At 56.3% G+C, this 12,209-nt stretch overlaps 2 protein-coding genes across 4 annotated transcripts in view; both read left to right on the top strand.

Moving 5' to 3' along the window:
• Positions 1-8,595, top strand: part of CADM3 (cell adhesion molecule 3) — a 31,595-nt gene extending 23,000 nt beyond the window's left edge. For both annotated transcript variants that reach the window (XM_070395768.1, XM_070395769.1), the window contains 4 exons: positions 1,350-1,440; positions 1,784-1,953; positions 5,130-5,255; positions 6,285-8,595. In XM_070395768.1, coding sequence (XP_070251869.1) covers positions 1,350-1,440; positions 1,784-1,953; positions 5,130-5,255; positions 6,285-6,403 — 506 coding nt within the window. In that variant the 3' untranslated portion in view covers positions 6,404-8,595. The remainder of the gene's footprint in view (positions 1-1,349; positions 1,441-1,783; positions 1,954-5,129; positions 5,256-6,284) is intronic.
• Positions 8,596-8,676: 81 nt separating this feature from the next.
• Positions 8,677-11,553, top strand: ACKR1 (atypical chemokine receptor 1 (Duffy blood group)). Of its 2 annotated transcripts, none has more exons than XM_070395767.1 (2): positions 8,677-10,123; positions 10,542-11,553. In XM_070395767.1, exons 1-2 carry the CDS (start codon positions 10,010-10,012, stop codon positions 11,505-11,507), a joined length of 1,080 nt encoding a protein of 359 aa, XP_070251868.1. In that variant the 5' UTR covers positions 8,677-10,009; the 3' UTR covers positions 11,508-11,553. The 2 variants fall into 2 exon arrangements, with proteins under 2 accessions (XP_070251868.1, XP_070251867.1); XM_070395766.1 differs by having other exon boundaries at positions 10,254-11,553.
• The last annotated feature ends 656 nt before the right edge of the window (positions 11,554-12,209 follow it).

The following is a 12,209-nucleotide window of genomic DNA, read 5'->3' as shown; positions in this document are numbered from 1 at the left end:
AGTCCAAAGCTGGAAGATGAAGAGTTGTAAAATAATGTATTTTTTTTTTCTAATTCATCTAAAGGCTGGGTGTTTTTCCAAAATAATTAAAACCCTTAATCTCTTTCTTGTGGGAGATACAGGCCTGACTTGAGGGCTATTTAAGTCAATCGCTAAACTTGTTGCTGAAACTTGAACATGGGGTAGGTCTGGGGTCGCATCACTTCCCATTTAGCAGACTCTCAATTTGGAAGCTGACGACCCGGATTCTGGCTGGGGTGCCTCTACTTCTGTGTTATTTTCACCAAAGCATGTCGTCTCTTAGTGGCTCCTGCTTACGCCACTGAACTTTCTTGAGGATAAATGAAATAATATCTAAAGAAATGCTTTTTGTAAGCCCGAGTTCTATGTTGCTGTAATTTGTTTCTCTGATTGGTCGTTCTGGCATTGGGCTTCTTCCTCTGAGCCTGGGCCCAGGCCAGGCCTAAGGAAGCTCTCCCCTGTCGGAGTCCCAAAGACTTCTGCTAGGTACCGGCCATCTGGCAAGGACTCTCCAGGGAGCTTTGTGGCCCACCTGTAATCAGCGGTCAGTCGACAAATGCTATACTCCAGGCATGATGCTGGAGGTTTCTGCGGGGCCTGCTTCTCTTTGTCCTGTTTGATTTGACTGAAACGCATTCATTAACCGGTTAGGTTGGGTTCTGTCTTAGGGGAAGCTCGGCCTCTTTACCTGTTCTTCTAAGCCAGCGTCTGGTTGGACTGTTCTTCGCAGCCATCTGGACCGAGCCTCCTCAGCAGCCCTTTGGCGTCAGTGGCAGAGCCCGTCTATATTGTGTCAGTCCCTTTTTGCAGCCAAAATATGCGCCCCCATCTCTTGCTGCTTCAAAGCTTTCACTTCATGTTTGGACGAACTGTTAAAAATTATGTTTTATTTTCTTCCACTGCTTTAAGTTCCCCTACAGAACAGAGAGGATTGAGAGGTTGTGAGCTCAATAGTCAAGTTCAAGTGTATTTGTTCTGTCACAGCTATGCATTAAGTTCCACTGATGCGCTGGGCAGTGTGCGAGGCACAGATGCACCGGCGGCGTGCCTCCTCAGCTCTCTGTCAGACATGTCTTGGGTCTTCACCAAGGACAGACCCCCCAGAACTCTACCTCTACCAGGCGGCAGCACCAGTCCCTCCCACATTCAATGGCAATAGCGCTCTTTGCTCGCAAGACGCAGGGGGAGCCAGGCCTCGGTTCACAGCCACGTGGCCTCCCGAGGCACCAGGGGTGGAAGCTGTGGTGTGTGACAGGATGCTTTGGAGATCAAGACAGTCTCCTGAACCCTGTGAGAGTTTTGCATTGACACCATCTCCTTCTCCACAGACACACCCATAGTGAAGATCCGGCCAGACCCTCCACATCCCCGCGAGGGCCAAAAGCTGTTGCTGCACTGCGAGGGGCGTGGCAATCCCGTGTAAGAGGAGTCGTTTCCTGGCCGCCAGTTCAACTCCATACTCTCAGATGGAGACCTTCACATAATGTCTTCCCACCGCCTTTGTACTGTCTGAGCCTCTCATTGTCCCTGATGCTAACAGACATCCTCTGTTTCCACTGCAAAGCAGCAGAAGTGGGGAGGGGCCACTCCCTGGTTCCAATAAGGAACCCCAAGAGGTCACCCTCCCCCTGCCTCTGAGCAGCTCAGTGTCTCTGGCCCCTATAAGCTCTCGAGCTTTCATCCAATAGCCCCTGACTTCCCTGCTCCGTTATTTCTGTTTCCCTTTAACTCCCTGACCTATTCTCTTCTGAACTCTCAACAGCCCCCAGCAGTACCTGTGGGAGAAGGAGGGCAGCGTGCCACCCCTGAAGATGACCCAAGAGAATGCCCTGATCTTCCCTTTCCTCAACAAGAGTGACAGCGGCACCTACGGCTGCACGGCCATCAGCAACCTGGGCAGCTACAAGACTTACTACACTCTCAACGTGAACGGTGAGCCTGCCTCCATTCCCCTCCCGCATCCCTCTTCTCCCCTTCTCTGTCCATCCAACTCACTCATCTTTCTGTCACCTGAGAGCACCCCAGATAGTGCTTTGGAGTGGACTAAAGGGACAACAGCCCCCTGTTGAGGGCCTGAAGACAGCTTCAGATCCACCCTGACATGTGCAATAAGGAAAGCCCAACAGGATGTAGGGCTCCCCTAGGCCTTCGTTTAGCAATGATGACTCAAGTGACACCATCCTCCAGCCCCTGCACTCACCTGGCAGCAGGTCATCCTTTGTTTACCCCCAGGGCCTCTCACGTATGGCTGTCGATGCCTGTCCCTTTGCAACAGGCTAGTCTCAGACTTGCTTCGTGACTGGGACAGAATGCATACTCCTGCAGACCTGCGTCAAGGCCAGACGTGGAGATAAGTTTGTACTCTGTTGAGAAATAGTTGAAATCTTTTCCCAGATACCACGTCTTCTAGAGCAGTGGTTCTCAACTTGTGGGTCACGACCCCTTTGGGGGTCGAACGACCCTTTCACAGGGGTCGCCTAAGACCATTGGAAAACATATATAATTACATATTGTTTTTGTGATTAATCACTATGTTTTAATTATGTTCAATTTGTAACAATGAAAATACATCCTGCATATCAGATATTTACATGATGATTCATAACAGTAGCAAAATTACAGTTATGAAGTAGCAACGAAAATAATTTTATGGTTGGGGGTCACCACAGCATGAAGAACTGTACTAAAGGGTCGCGGCATTAGGAAGGTTGAGAACCACTGTTCTAGAGGAACTAGGTGATACTTCTTTTCTGACATTCTTACCAAAGGTGCAACTGTAAAACCCAGGTCAGGAGAAGAGACAGGCTAACGCAGAATTCCCCTATGGAGAATGGGGCAGGTGATTTTTAAAAAAATATGTTTTTATTGATTTCAGAGAGGAAGGGAGAGGGAGAGAGAGAGAGAGATAGAAACATCAATGATGAGAGAGAACCATTGATTGGCTGCCTCCTGCGTGCCCCCTACTGGGGATGGAGCCCGCAACCCCGGCCTGTGCCCTGACTGGGAATCAAACCCTGACCTCCTGGTTCATAGGTTGATGCTCAACAACTGAGCCATGCTGGCCAGGTTAGGCAGGAGATTTTTTTGCAGAACCCAATAGCAGTGGAGTGGGGTCGTGCCAGAAAGTCTTATAAGCCTGTCCTGAGAATAGGGAAATGCATTGTCAGGGGAACATCGAGGCTCCCTTGAGTGAAACATCCATTAAAGCTGGCCTAATCAAGCCTGAGGAGACAAAGTAGGAAAGAGAAAATATATAATAAGGAGTCAATGAGGCATCAAGACAAGCTGAGTCGGTGGAAAAACAGCAGTTCTCCCACGGACGGACGGGCTCCCAGGGACAAGGGACCTGAGTGTCTGGCTGGGGCGGACCTGACCCCAGGGCGGACCTCAGCATGTGGGGACGGGCTCAGCACAACAAACAGGGCCAGAAGCCTGGAGCAAGGGCGGGCACTGAGGTTCGGTATCCACCCCCGTATCTCCGCAGACAAGCTGGATGATGATTGGCAGCCAGAGCAAGTTCTTGTGCCCTGTGGTTGGCCTTTTTGCTGGTCCTCTGTGCCCTGTGCTGGAAAGTGAGTCTTGTTTAAACTGCTTCCAGTGCTGACCCCTGATGGTAGAATGAGTTACTGCATCTTCTTGCAGGAATAGCCTAAGCAGTATTGACTCCACCTGCCTGGAATGAAATTAAACGGCGTTCCACCGAGAGACAGGGGCCTGTCATGGATGACCCAGGAGGTCATGTTGCTATGGGAACCTGTTTGTCTAGGGAATTTCCGTTTCCCTAGTCGCTAGAAAATTACCCAGGATTTGTTTTTAATGTGGCCTGTGTCTCAGGTACTCCCCAGAAGGGCAGTGGGTACTTTCATGCTGATTCCTGTCACTCACACCATCACATCCCCCATCCTCTCAGGGAGCCCCGGGGTCATGCTCTCCTTCCCTCCCGAGTGGACCATGAAAAACCGGAGCACAAACGTTTTCTTTTTAAATAAGGCATAAGCAGGCAAGGCGCTTAAAGCCGGCCTGATCAAGCCTGAGGGGACAAGGTGGCAGAGACAAAACACAGAATAAGGAGTCAATGAGGCATCAAGACTCAAGCTGAGTCTGTGGAAAAACAGCAGTTCTCCCATGGGTGGGAGTCACATCGATGCGGAGGGTAATTTTGGACACATCAGCACTGCGTCCTGGGCCTGGGCCCTGTCTTCCCGGGCATTTGGGACTCTGCCCTGGCAGGCGCTGCCCTGGGCATGCCTGGCCCCTCTGTGCGGTGGGCATCGATCCTCCACGGATGCTGCTAAGGAGGACAGGTTCGCTATCCGGTGGCAGAGACATCGGCCATCCTTGGAGGCATCACGGTGGGACTTCATAACGGAAATCTTCAACTTCCCACAAGCCTCTACGTGGTGGGAAGTGAACATGCAGCCGCAGGCCCTCCTGATGAGACTTGCTGGAGGGTTGGGTTTTGCTGGAACTCAAACTCCTCCACCGAGGAGGAGCTCTGGTCTTCAGGGCAGGGGAGGCGGGAGGGGGGGCGCAGACCGTCATTTTTAAGGTGCATCTTACGTAAGTGCCCAGTTCTGGGCCCATCAGTCTTCTACTGCTCCTTCTCGGTCTGATCTCAGGGTTCACAGGTTGAGAAGCCCCTGTGGAGAATCCATCTCAGAATATCAAGCGGACAGAAGCATACGAGGGATGGAGGATAGGGAAGGAATACTCTGAAAGCCCAGAAATTAGAAGAAAGAAATATAGAAACAGAGGCAGACAGGGAGCGAGGGAGAGAGTTCAAGAGATGACCTAAACATTAAAGTGATGAACTGGGACTTGGTTAAGGTCCAACTTCAGGGCCATGAATTCAACTTAAAGGGTTACTTGGAGGAGATGTATCTATTTATGCGCGAGCACATTAGTGCTTGTAAACGCTGCTATGTCCTACATACTGTGAGAAACGTGATAAGGCCCAGCCCCCTGGCTGAGCGACGCCACTCCAGCCACTCCGTTCTCCCAGCGTCAGCCTGTGTTCTCTGCTGTGTGAGGCTCCCTGTGGCCAGGCCGGAGATGCTGGGATATAGGGTTTCTCAGGCCTGACCGTGTGCATCGCCCCTTCTCTCCAGACCCCAGTCCGGTGCCCTCGTCCACCAGCACCTACCACGCCATCATTGGCGGGATCGTGGCGTTCATTGTCTTTCTGCTGCTCATCCTGTTCATCTTCATCGGCCACTACTTGATTCGGCACAAAGGTCAGCTGTGAGGGGAGGATGAGGAGAGGTGGGCGCGGGGAGGGAGGCGGGTCGGCACCGGAGGCCGGTGGGAGCTGGCTGCAGGGAGGGCCTTCGGGGGCCCGGCAGCCCCTCTGGGGTTTGAGGAGGAAGAACGCAGGCACCTCGGTAGTGACGGAGCCCCTAGGCCCCTCAGTGCAGCCTCACTGCTTTCATCATCCACAGAATCCAACCTCCCCACTCAGCCAGCTGCTGCTCCCACGCTGCTCCGCCACCAGGGCTCTCGCCTTCAGCAGGGAACGGCACAACTCTGCCTCTTCTTGCCATCTCTTGTCACTTCCCTGCCTTTCTGTCTGGCCTCATGTTCCCTGACCTTTGACCTCCTGCCCCTGGTCTCCACAACATCTCGTTTCTTTCTTCCTCTCTCCTGCTATCAAGCTACCCTCTCTTCACGTGCCTTCCTCTCAGATGTTCCCCTAATAACTTCTAGCTGCAGCCAGACTACCCGACTGATCAGGTGCTGGCCAGCTCTCTACTGCATTGCACAAGGAGCCGACATGCCAATTTACCTAGCACCACCTTACACACACGTGCACACGCATGCACACATGTAAACATGTGTGCATGCATGCACATGCATATCTACACACGGGCATACAGACACACCAGACATACACAGAGAGACACATATGTCATGTGTGCACATATACACACATGTGCATGCATGTATACACACAGACACACATGCATACACAGACACACATACAGACACAAGCACATCTGCACACACACGCTGTTGTTTTTCTGCCAGTATTATTGAGATTCTCTATTTAAAGGCAGCACTCATGAATTCACAGGGGTGTGGTCGGGTGAGGGGTGTTGGCAGCAAAGTGCACGTCGGGTCTGATGGGAGGAATGAAGCTCTGGCCAGGAGCAGGCGTGGGTCGGGGGGCGGGGGGGGGGGGGGGAGGGGGGAGGAGGGGAGCGTGGGCCGGGGGCGTCAGAGGTTTGGAAGCTGCTCCTGGAAGAGGAGCCTCTGTGCCTCCCCAGGAACCTACCTGACACATGAAGCGAAAGGCTCTGACGACGCGCCAGACGCGGACACGGCCATCATCAACGCGGAAGGCGGACAGTCGGGCGGGGATGACAAGAAGGAGTATTTCATCTAGGGGCCCGCTCCCCTGCGCCCCTGCAGGGGCCCCACGGGCACTTCTGGGGCCGTAACCACCTCGGACTTGTACAGAGCAACCCCGGGGCCGCCCTCCCGCTTGCTCCCCAGCCCCCACCCCTGTACAGAATGTCTGCTTTGGGTGCGGTTTTGTACTCGGTTTGGAATGGGGAGGGAGGGGGGGGGGAGGGAGGGCTGCCCTCGGCCCTTTCCTTGGCTTCTCTGCATTTGGGTTATTATTATTTTTGTAACAATCCCAAATCAAACCTGTCTCCAGGCTGGGGAGGCCGGGCCCGGGGCGAGAGGAGCAAAGCCCCTGGAGCTGGAGGAGGAAAAGGAGGAGGAGGGGGAAGAGGTCAGGACAGGACAGGAGCAGGGCTGGTGTATGGGGGGCAGGGGTGGGGGGCTCGCACCAGCCCTCCGTCCTCTGCGCAGAGCAGCTGCTGACTGGACTTCTCTGGGACGAGGAGGTTGTGAGCAGAGCCGGAGAGAAACAGGCAGTGCCTCCCTGCTCCCCCTGTTCCACGTCCCTGGAAAAGGAACGAATGGGGTTCAGAGGAGGGGACCTGCAGATGGCCAGGGCGTCCACATGGGGAGGACGTGGTCCCCGCCAGGAGGGATGGATTTGGAGAGACCGGATGTCGAGATGGCCCACCTACCCTTGTCCCCCGTGATGTATGAAGCCAGGCCCTTTACACAGGATCTGCCCTTGGGGGTCGCAGGGCAAGGCGGCCCCTCGTTGCTCCAGCAGCCGTGGAGAGACCACTGTCTGCTCCCCTGCCCAGGGGCCCTCACTCACCCAGCCTGGGCTGTTGCTGGGCAACCACTCCTCTTATGGCATTGTTTACCAACTCCTCCTCCCGCCCCGCCCCGTGGCCCTGCCCCTCCAAGTCCTACGCTGTCCCTCAGTCCTTCCCCCCTTCCCAGCAGCCAGGCAGATATAACCACAAAAACACTAAAAGGAGCTTCGCTGCACTGAGCTGTTTCCTGCCCAAACAAAGCAGATAATGTGAACTTTGTGAGTGTGTGGACGTGTGTGTTGTGTGCACATGTGTGTGAGAGAGGCAGCGAGCGGTCCTGGCAGGTGGCGGCCGTGGAACCCGTGAAGGAGGGCCTTCGAGGAGAGGCCTCCTAGCCAGCGGGGGGGCCTCCCCGGGAGGTGGTTTCATCCTGGCATCTCCAGGCCACCCCCAGAGCCCATCAGTCATGGAGAAAGCAGTCCCAGGATGTGTCCGTGCTCAGTTGTCCATCGAGTCTCGCCCCAAAACACAGAGCATCAGACCTCTGCCCCGGCCTCCCTTCTCGGAGCTTTGGACTCAGTGCCACACCCTGCTATGCACCCTCGGCCTCTCCCTGGCCCCGACCCTAGAACGACCACTGGCACTTCTGGGCCCGGTGAGCCGAGGGCTGGAGAGAAACTTCCCTTCCTCCCACCCCACCCCTCCTTTTGATTTTCTGTCTTCCTCCGTGGCCTGAGCTGGTTGCCATAGAGATGAGTTGCTCAGGCTCCCTTCCCAGCCAGCGGCCCTGCCTCAGACCCAGGATGCCCCTGGGCACCGCTGTCACCCTCGTCCGGCATGTCCTCCCTGCTGACACCCAGGGGTGTGCAGGGGGGCCCTGTTCCCCCGGCAGGCCTGCCCACCCCCCAGTGCAGGTAACACCGTGGCTTTTCCAGCAGCTGGTGGGGGCCCTGGGCGCACAGCAGCCCCCCAAACCAAGGCTCTCCCCTCGCAGCGGGCAGCCCGCGCCCCAGCCCCGGGCTCCTGTCTCCTAGCACCCGCTCCGGGAAAGTTGACTTTGCCTCTTTGAGCGGAATCACTCTGTCCATATTACACAGAAGCCATATTTGTACCGGGAGTCGGGGAAGAGGGACCATTGTGTTTGTGTGTCTGTCTGGGGTGGGGGTGGGGCCGGGCGCAGGGAGGGGACCGTATATCTTTATAACCTTTCTAACTCTCCTATGCTAATCTCAGAGGGGCACCCTCAATATATCGGATCACCGTGTCGCTCGCTCGGCTGCCTCCTTCTTGCCGCTCTCGCTCCCGTGGGGATGCGTGTCTAAGGGCTGCTCGCCGGCATCCCCCATGCCTGGTATTTGCAGGGGTGGCGTGGGCCTCGCCGGGCCCTCTCCCAAGGGCATCTCTGTACGGAAACAATACAACTCTCCGAGGGAGAGAAGTGTGTTCACTCCCATTGGCTGGGTCCTTGCTTTCCTGAGTGTCTGGGGCGGAGCATTCGACGGCTCCCCCTGCCTTCCCCCAGGCAGGATGGGAGGAGGTGGGGGTGAAGGTGAAGATGCCACCGACATCATTCCAGGATGGTTTCAACAGGTCCCCCAACTTGTTTTCCACCACTGCCCCCCCCCCCCATGGTAAACCTGAGCTAGTGTCCCTGGAGATGAGGGGATGGTCTTTGTAAGGCACCCGTTCTCTCGCCCCTGGGCTTCCCTACTCCACCTGCAGGGCCCCGTGGGCATGGGAAGGAAGTCCCTGGCAGGACTGGAGTTGAAACACCACGTGCCTCCTTGGACCAACGAAACAGTGTCACCTAAGCAGCCCCTCTACCTCCCCATTTGGACCCAGACACACCATTACTCATCTCTTCCGATGTCCAGCCTAAGCCTCCCTAACTGAAGAAATAGAATGAGGGGGATGAATCAGCAGAGACCCTGGGAAAGCACCTGGGGAAAGGGGTTACCTAAGAGCCGGCATGTGTCAGCTTAGGGGACCCTCCCCAGGAGACACTCTGTCGCCATCTGGAGAGAAAGGGCCTCTCCCCATACGAGGAACTTGACACAGGGCTGAGGTCCCCGCCGGGGCAGCAGCTGCACAGCCTCTGTGCCCCCAGGGACACAAATAGAGGTTCCTCCAGAGGCCACAGGCCCTTGAAAAAATGCTGTCCCATTGTCCCCAGAGCCTGTCTACCTTTCAGACCACGTGTCCTGCTCGTTCTGGAAGGTGCCTTCACTGTACCCAGAGGTGATGAGGCACATGCCCGGTCACGCCCTGCAGTAGCTTCGGTAGGCAGCCCTCCCCCCTCCCACAGTGAAACCCCCAGATCCAGACACCTGCGTCAGGCGTGTGCGCAGGTACACGGCACACACCGCCCCACAGGTAAATGAGCCCTTCTCACTCCCGGGCTCCTACACAGAGAGCCCAGTCTCAGCATCTCAGGACCCAGCCCTGCACCACTAGCACTTCTCTCACAAACGCGTGGCTTTTGAACCATCTCTCACTGGCTCAGGTTCAAGGGGTGGAGGAGCAGTGAGCGTCATCAGCTGCCTTTCCCTCCAACTTCCCAGCATGCCTCTTATCTCTGCCTCACACTTCACCCCTGGCCCCTCTTCCTTCCTTGAACCCAAGGAATCCTTGCTGGAAAGCCCTTGGCTTCTCAGCCTCTCTTTCCACCTTTGGGAAAGTACCACCTTCTGGCCCCCACCTCCTTCCTTTCCCAAGTGCGGGACCCCACCAGGGGGATTCGACCTCCAAACAGGAAGCCGAGGGCCAATGCCCTGTGTGGGCCTCAAGCTTAGACAGGCAGTGGGCGTGGGGTGAAGGCTTCCTGAGTGCCCCCACCCCGTGCCACCCAAGGGCCCTGCCCAGAACTGATGGCCTTCATTAGCCCAGCGCTTATCTTGGAACCACAGCAGGTGACAGAGCTGCCCGGCCTCCCTCTCGGCCTGCGTGAGCCCAGCAGTGTCATGGGGAACTGCCTGCACCCGGTGAGTGTGGGGCGGAACCCTCAGCTCTGCCCCTCCTACCCCTCTGTTTGCCCCTGTCTGTGTCTTTCTTTCCTTCCCTCCTCATCTCATATCCCTTCCCTCTCCCCTCTCTCCTTACCTCCGACTCCAGGTCCCTATGCTCTTCCTCCTCATTTGTCTTTCAATCAGGACCATCCAGGCCCCTGGCTGCTCCTCCTGGGACTCCCCTGCCCTCCCCTGGCTGATCCATGCCTCTGCCGCTGCAGGCTCCCCAGTCTCCACTGATGTCCTTTCCCACCAGCCCCACTGCAACCCCACTCCAGCCCCATGTTCTCCACCCTGGCTCCCCTCTGTCTCCCTCCCTCCCCCCCTCTCCTCTCATTCCCCAGAGACCAGCGGGGTAACTAGAGGTGTGGTTGTCCCTCCGGGGACCCTCCAGGTGGACTCCTCCGCTGACAACAGTTCGAGTATCTTTTCCTTTGACTACGATGATGAGTTGAATTATAATGGGACCTATGACTACTCTGGAATGGATGCAGCTGCCCCCTGCCGCTCCTGCAACCTGCTGGACGAGTCCTCACTGCCTTTCTACGTCCTCGCCAGCGTCCTGGGCATCCTGACCAGTGCGGCTGTCCTCTTCGCTCTGCTCAGACCCCTCTTTCACCGGCAGCTCTGTCCTGGCCAGCAGCTGCTCCTCTCACAGTTAGCCATGGGCAGCGCCCTCTGCAGCATCGCGGTGCCCATCCTGGCACCAGGGCTCCGCGGTGCCCACAACACCTACGTGTGCCACCTGGCCCACTTTGTCTGGTATGGCTCCGCCTATGCCCAAGCTCTGCTGATAGGCTGCCATGCCTGCCTGGGTCCCAAACTGGGGGCAGGCCCGGTCCCACGCCTCATCCTGGGGCTCGTGGTGGGCCTTTGGGGACTGGCCATCCTCCTGGCGCTGCCCATCACCCTGGCCAGTGACACCTCCAATGGATTCTGCTCCTTGTCACCCGGCCAGGGCATTTTGAAGTTTCTGCACGCTGTCAGCTGTTTAGCCATCTTTGTCTTGTTGCCACTGGGTTTATTGGGAGCCAAGGGGGTGCAAAGGGCCTTGGGCAGGGGGCCGTGTCCCTCGGTTGACGTGCTGTGGCTCTGGTTCATTTTCTGGTGGCCTCACGGAGTGCTGTGGGGATTGGACTTCCTAGTGAGGTCCAGGTTCTTGGTGCTGTTGTCCTGTCCGATCCAGCAGGCGCTGGACCTGCTGCTGCACCTGGCGGAAGTGCTGGCGATCCTGCACTGCCCGGCCGTGCCCCTGCTCCTGGCCTTGTTCTGCCACCGGGCGACTCGCAGGGCCGTGCCCTCCTTGGCCCTCCCAGCAAGACAGTCCTCTCCTCCGGACGCCCTGGGAGGAAAATCTTAGCTCCCTTCCTACCTGCCAACCTGAATTAAAGTCTGTGCTGCGTTTATGAAGCTGGTGGTCTCTTACTTTGTCTGGAGACGTCGAGGAGAGGAAGGAAAATGGAAAGAGAGACAGAGATAGATGGATTTCACGCCAGATTGCCTCGCTGGCTGCTGCTGCTCTGCCTGGCTTGGGGGAGTAAGTGGGTGATGTACAAACATCCTCAGGGCGCACAGGTGTTTTCTCCAGGTGGGAGGTCACCGCCATCTCTTCCCAGGGAGGGAGAGAAAGGGGACCAGAATAGGAGGGGAGCAGCTAAACCCGAAACACCAGAAGAGATGGCATAGCAGGTCAAGAAAGAAGAGAAACTGCCACAGAGAGCACATGAAGGACAAATAGGAACTGGAGACAGCAAAGCAGAGATGAGCCCACAGCCCGACTCCCCCTGCCCGGCTGGCCTGTTCTGCCGTCCTCCGTGCCTTTTGTCTCCCTGACACCTGTTGGCTTTGTTTAGAGATCAGAGTGGCGGTGGGAAAGGTGGTGAGAAGCTTCCTGGAACCTCACAGAGTCCAGGGAACATATCAAGATAATTCTAGAAGCCACTACCTAGAAGTCATTCTTGTGAGGTTGATTCCTCAGCATGACCTTCATCCTCATGTGTGTGAGCATGGACACCTGCCTGTCTCGATCTGTTAAAACTCACATCCATGTTAGATGCCTACA

This window comes from Myotis yumanensis, unplaced genomic scaffold (assembly GCF_028538775.1).
Source record: "Myotis yumanensis isolate MYYU_CA2020_CCGP unplaced genomic scaffold, mMyoYum1.0.hap1 SCAF_17, whole genome shotgun sequence".
NCBI classification, from domain to species: domain Eukaryota; kingdom Metazoa; phylum Chordata; class Mammalia; order Chiroptera; family Vespertilionidae; genus Myotis; species Myotis yumanensis.
This window is presented reverse-complemented; position numbering and strand designations above follow the sequence as displayed.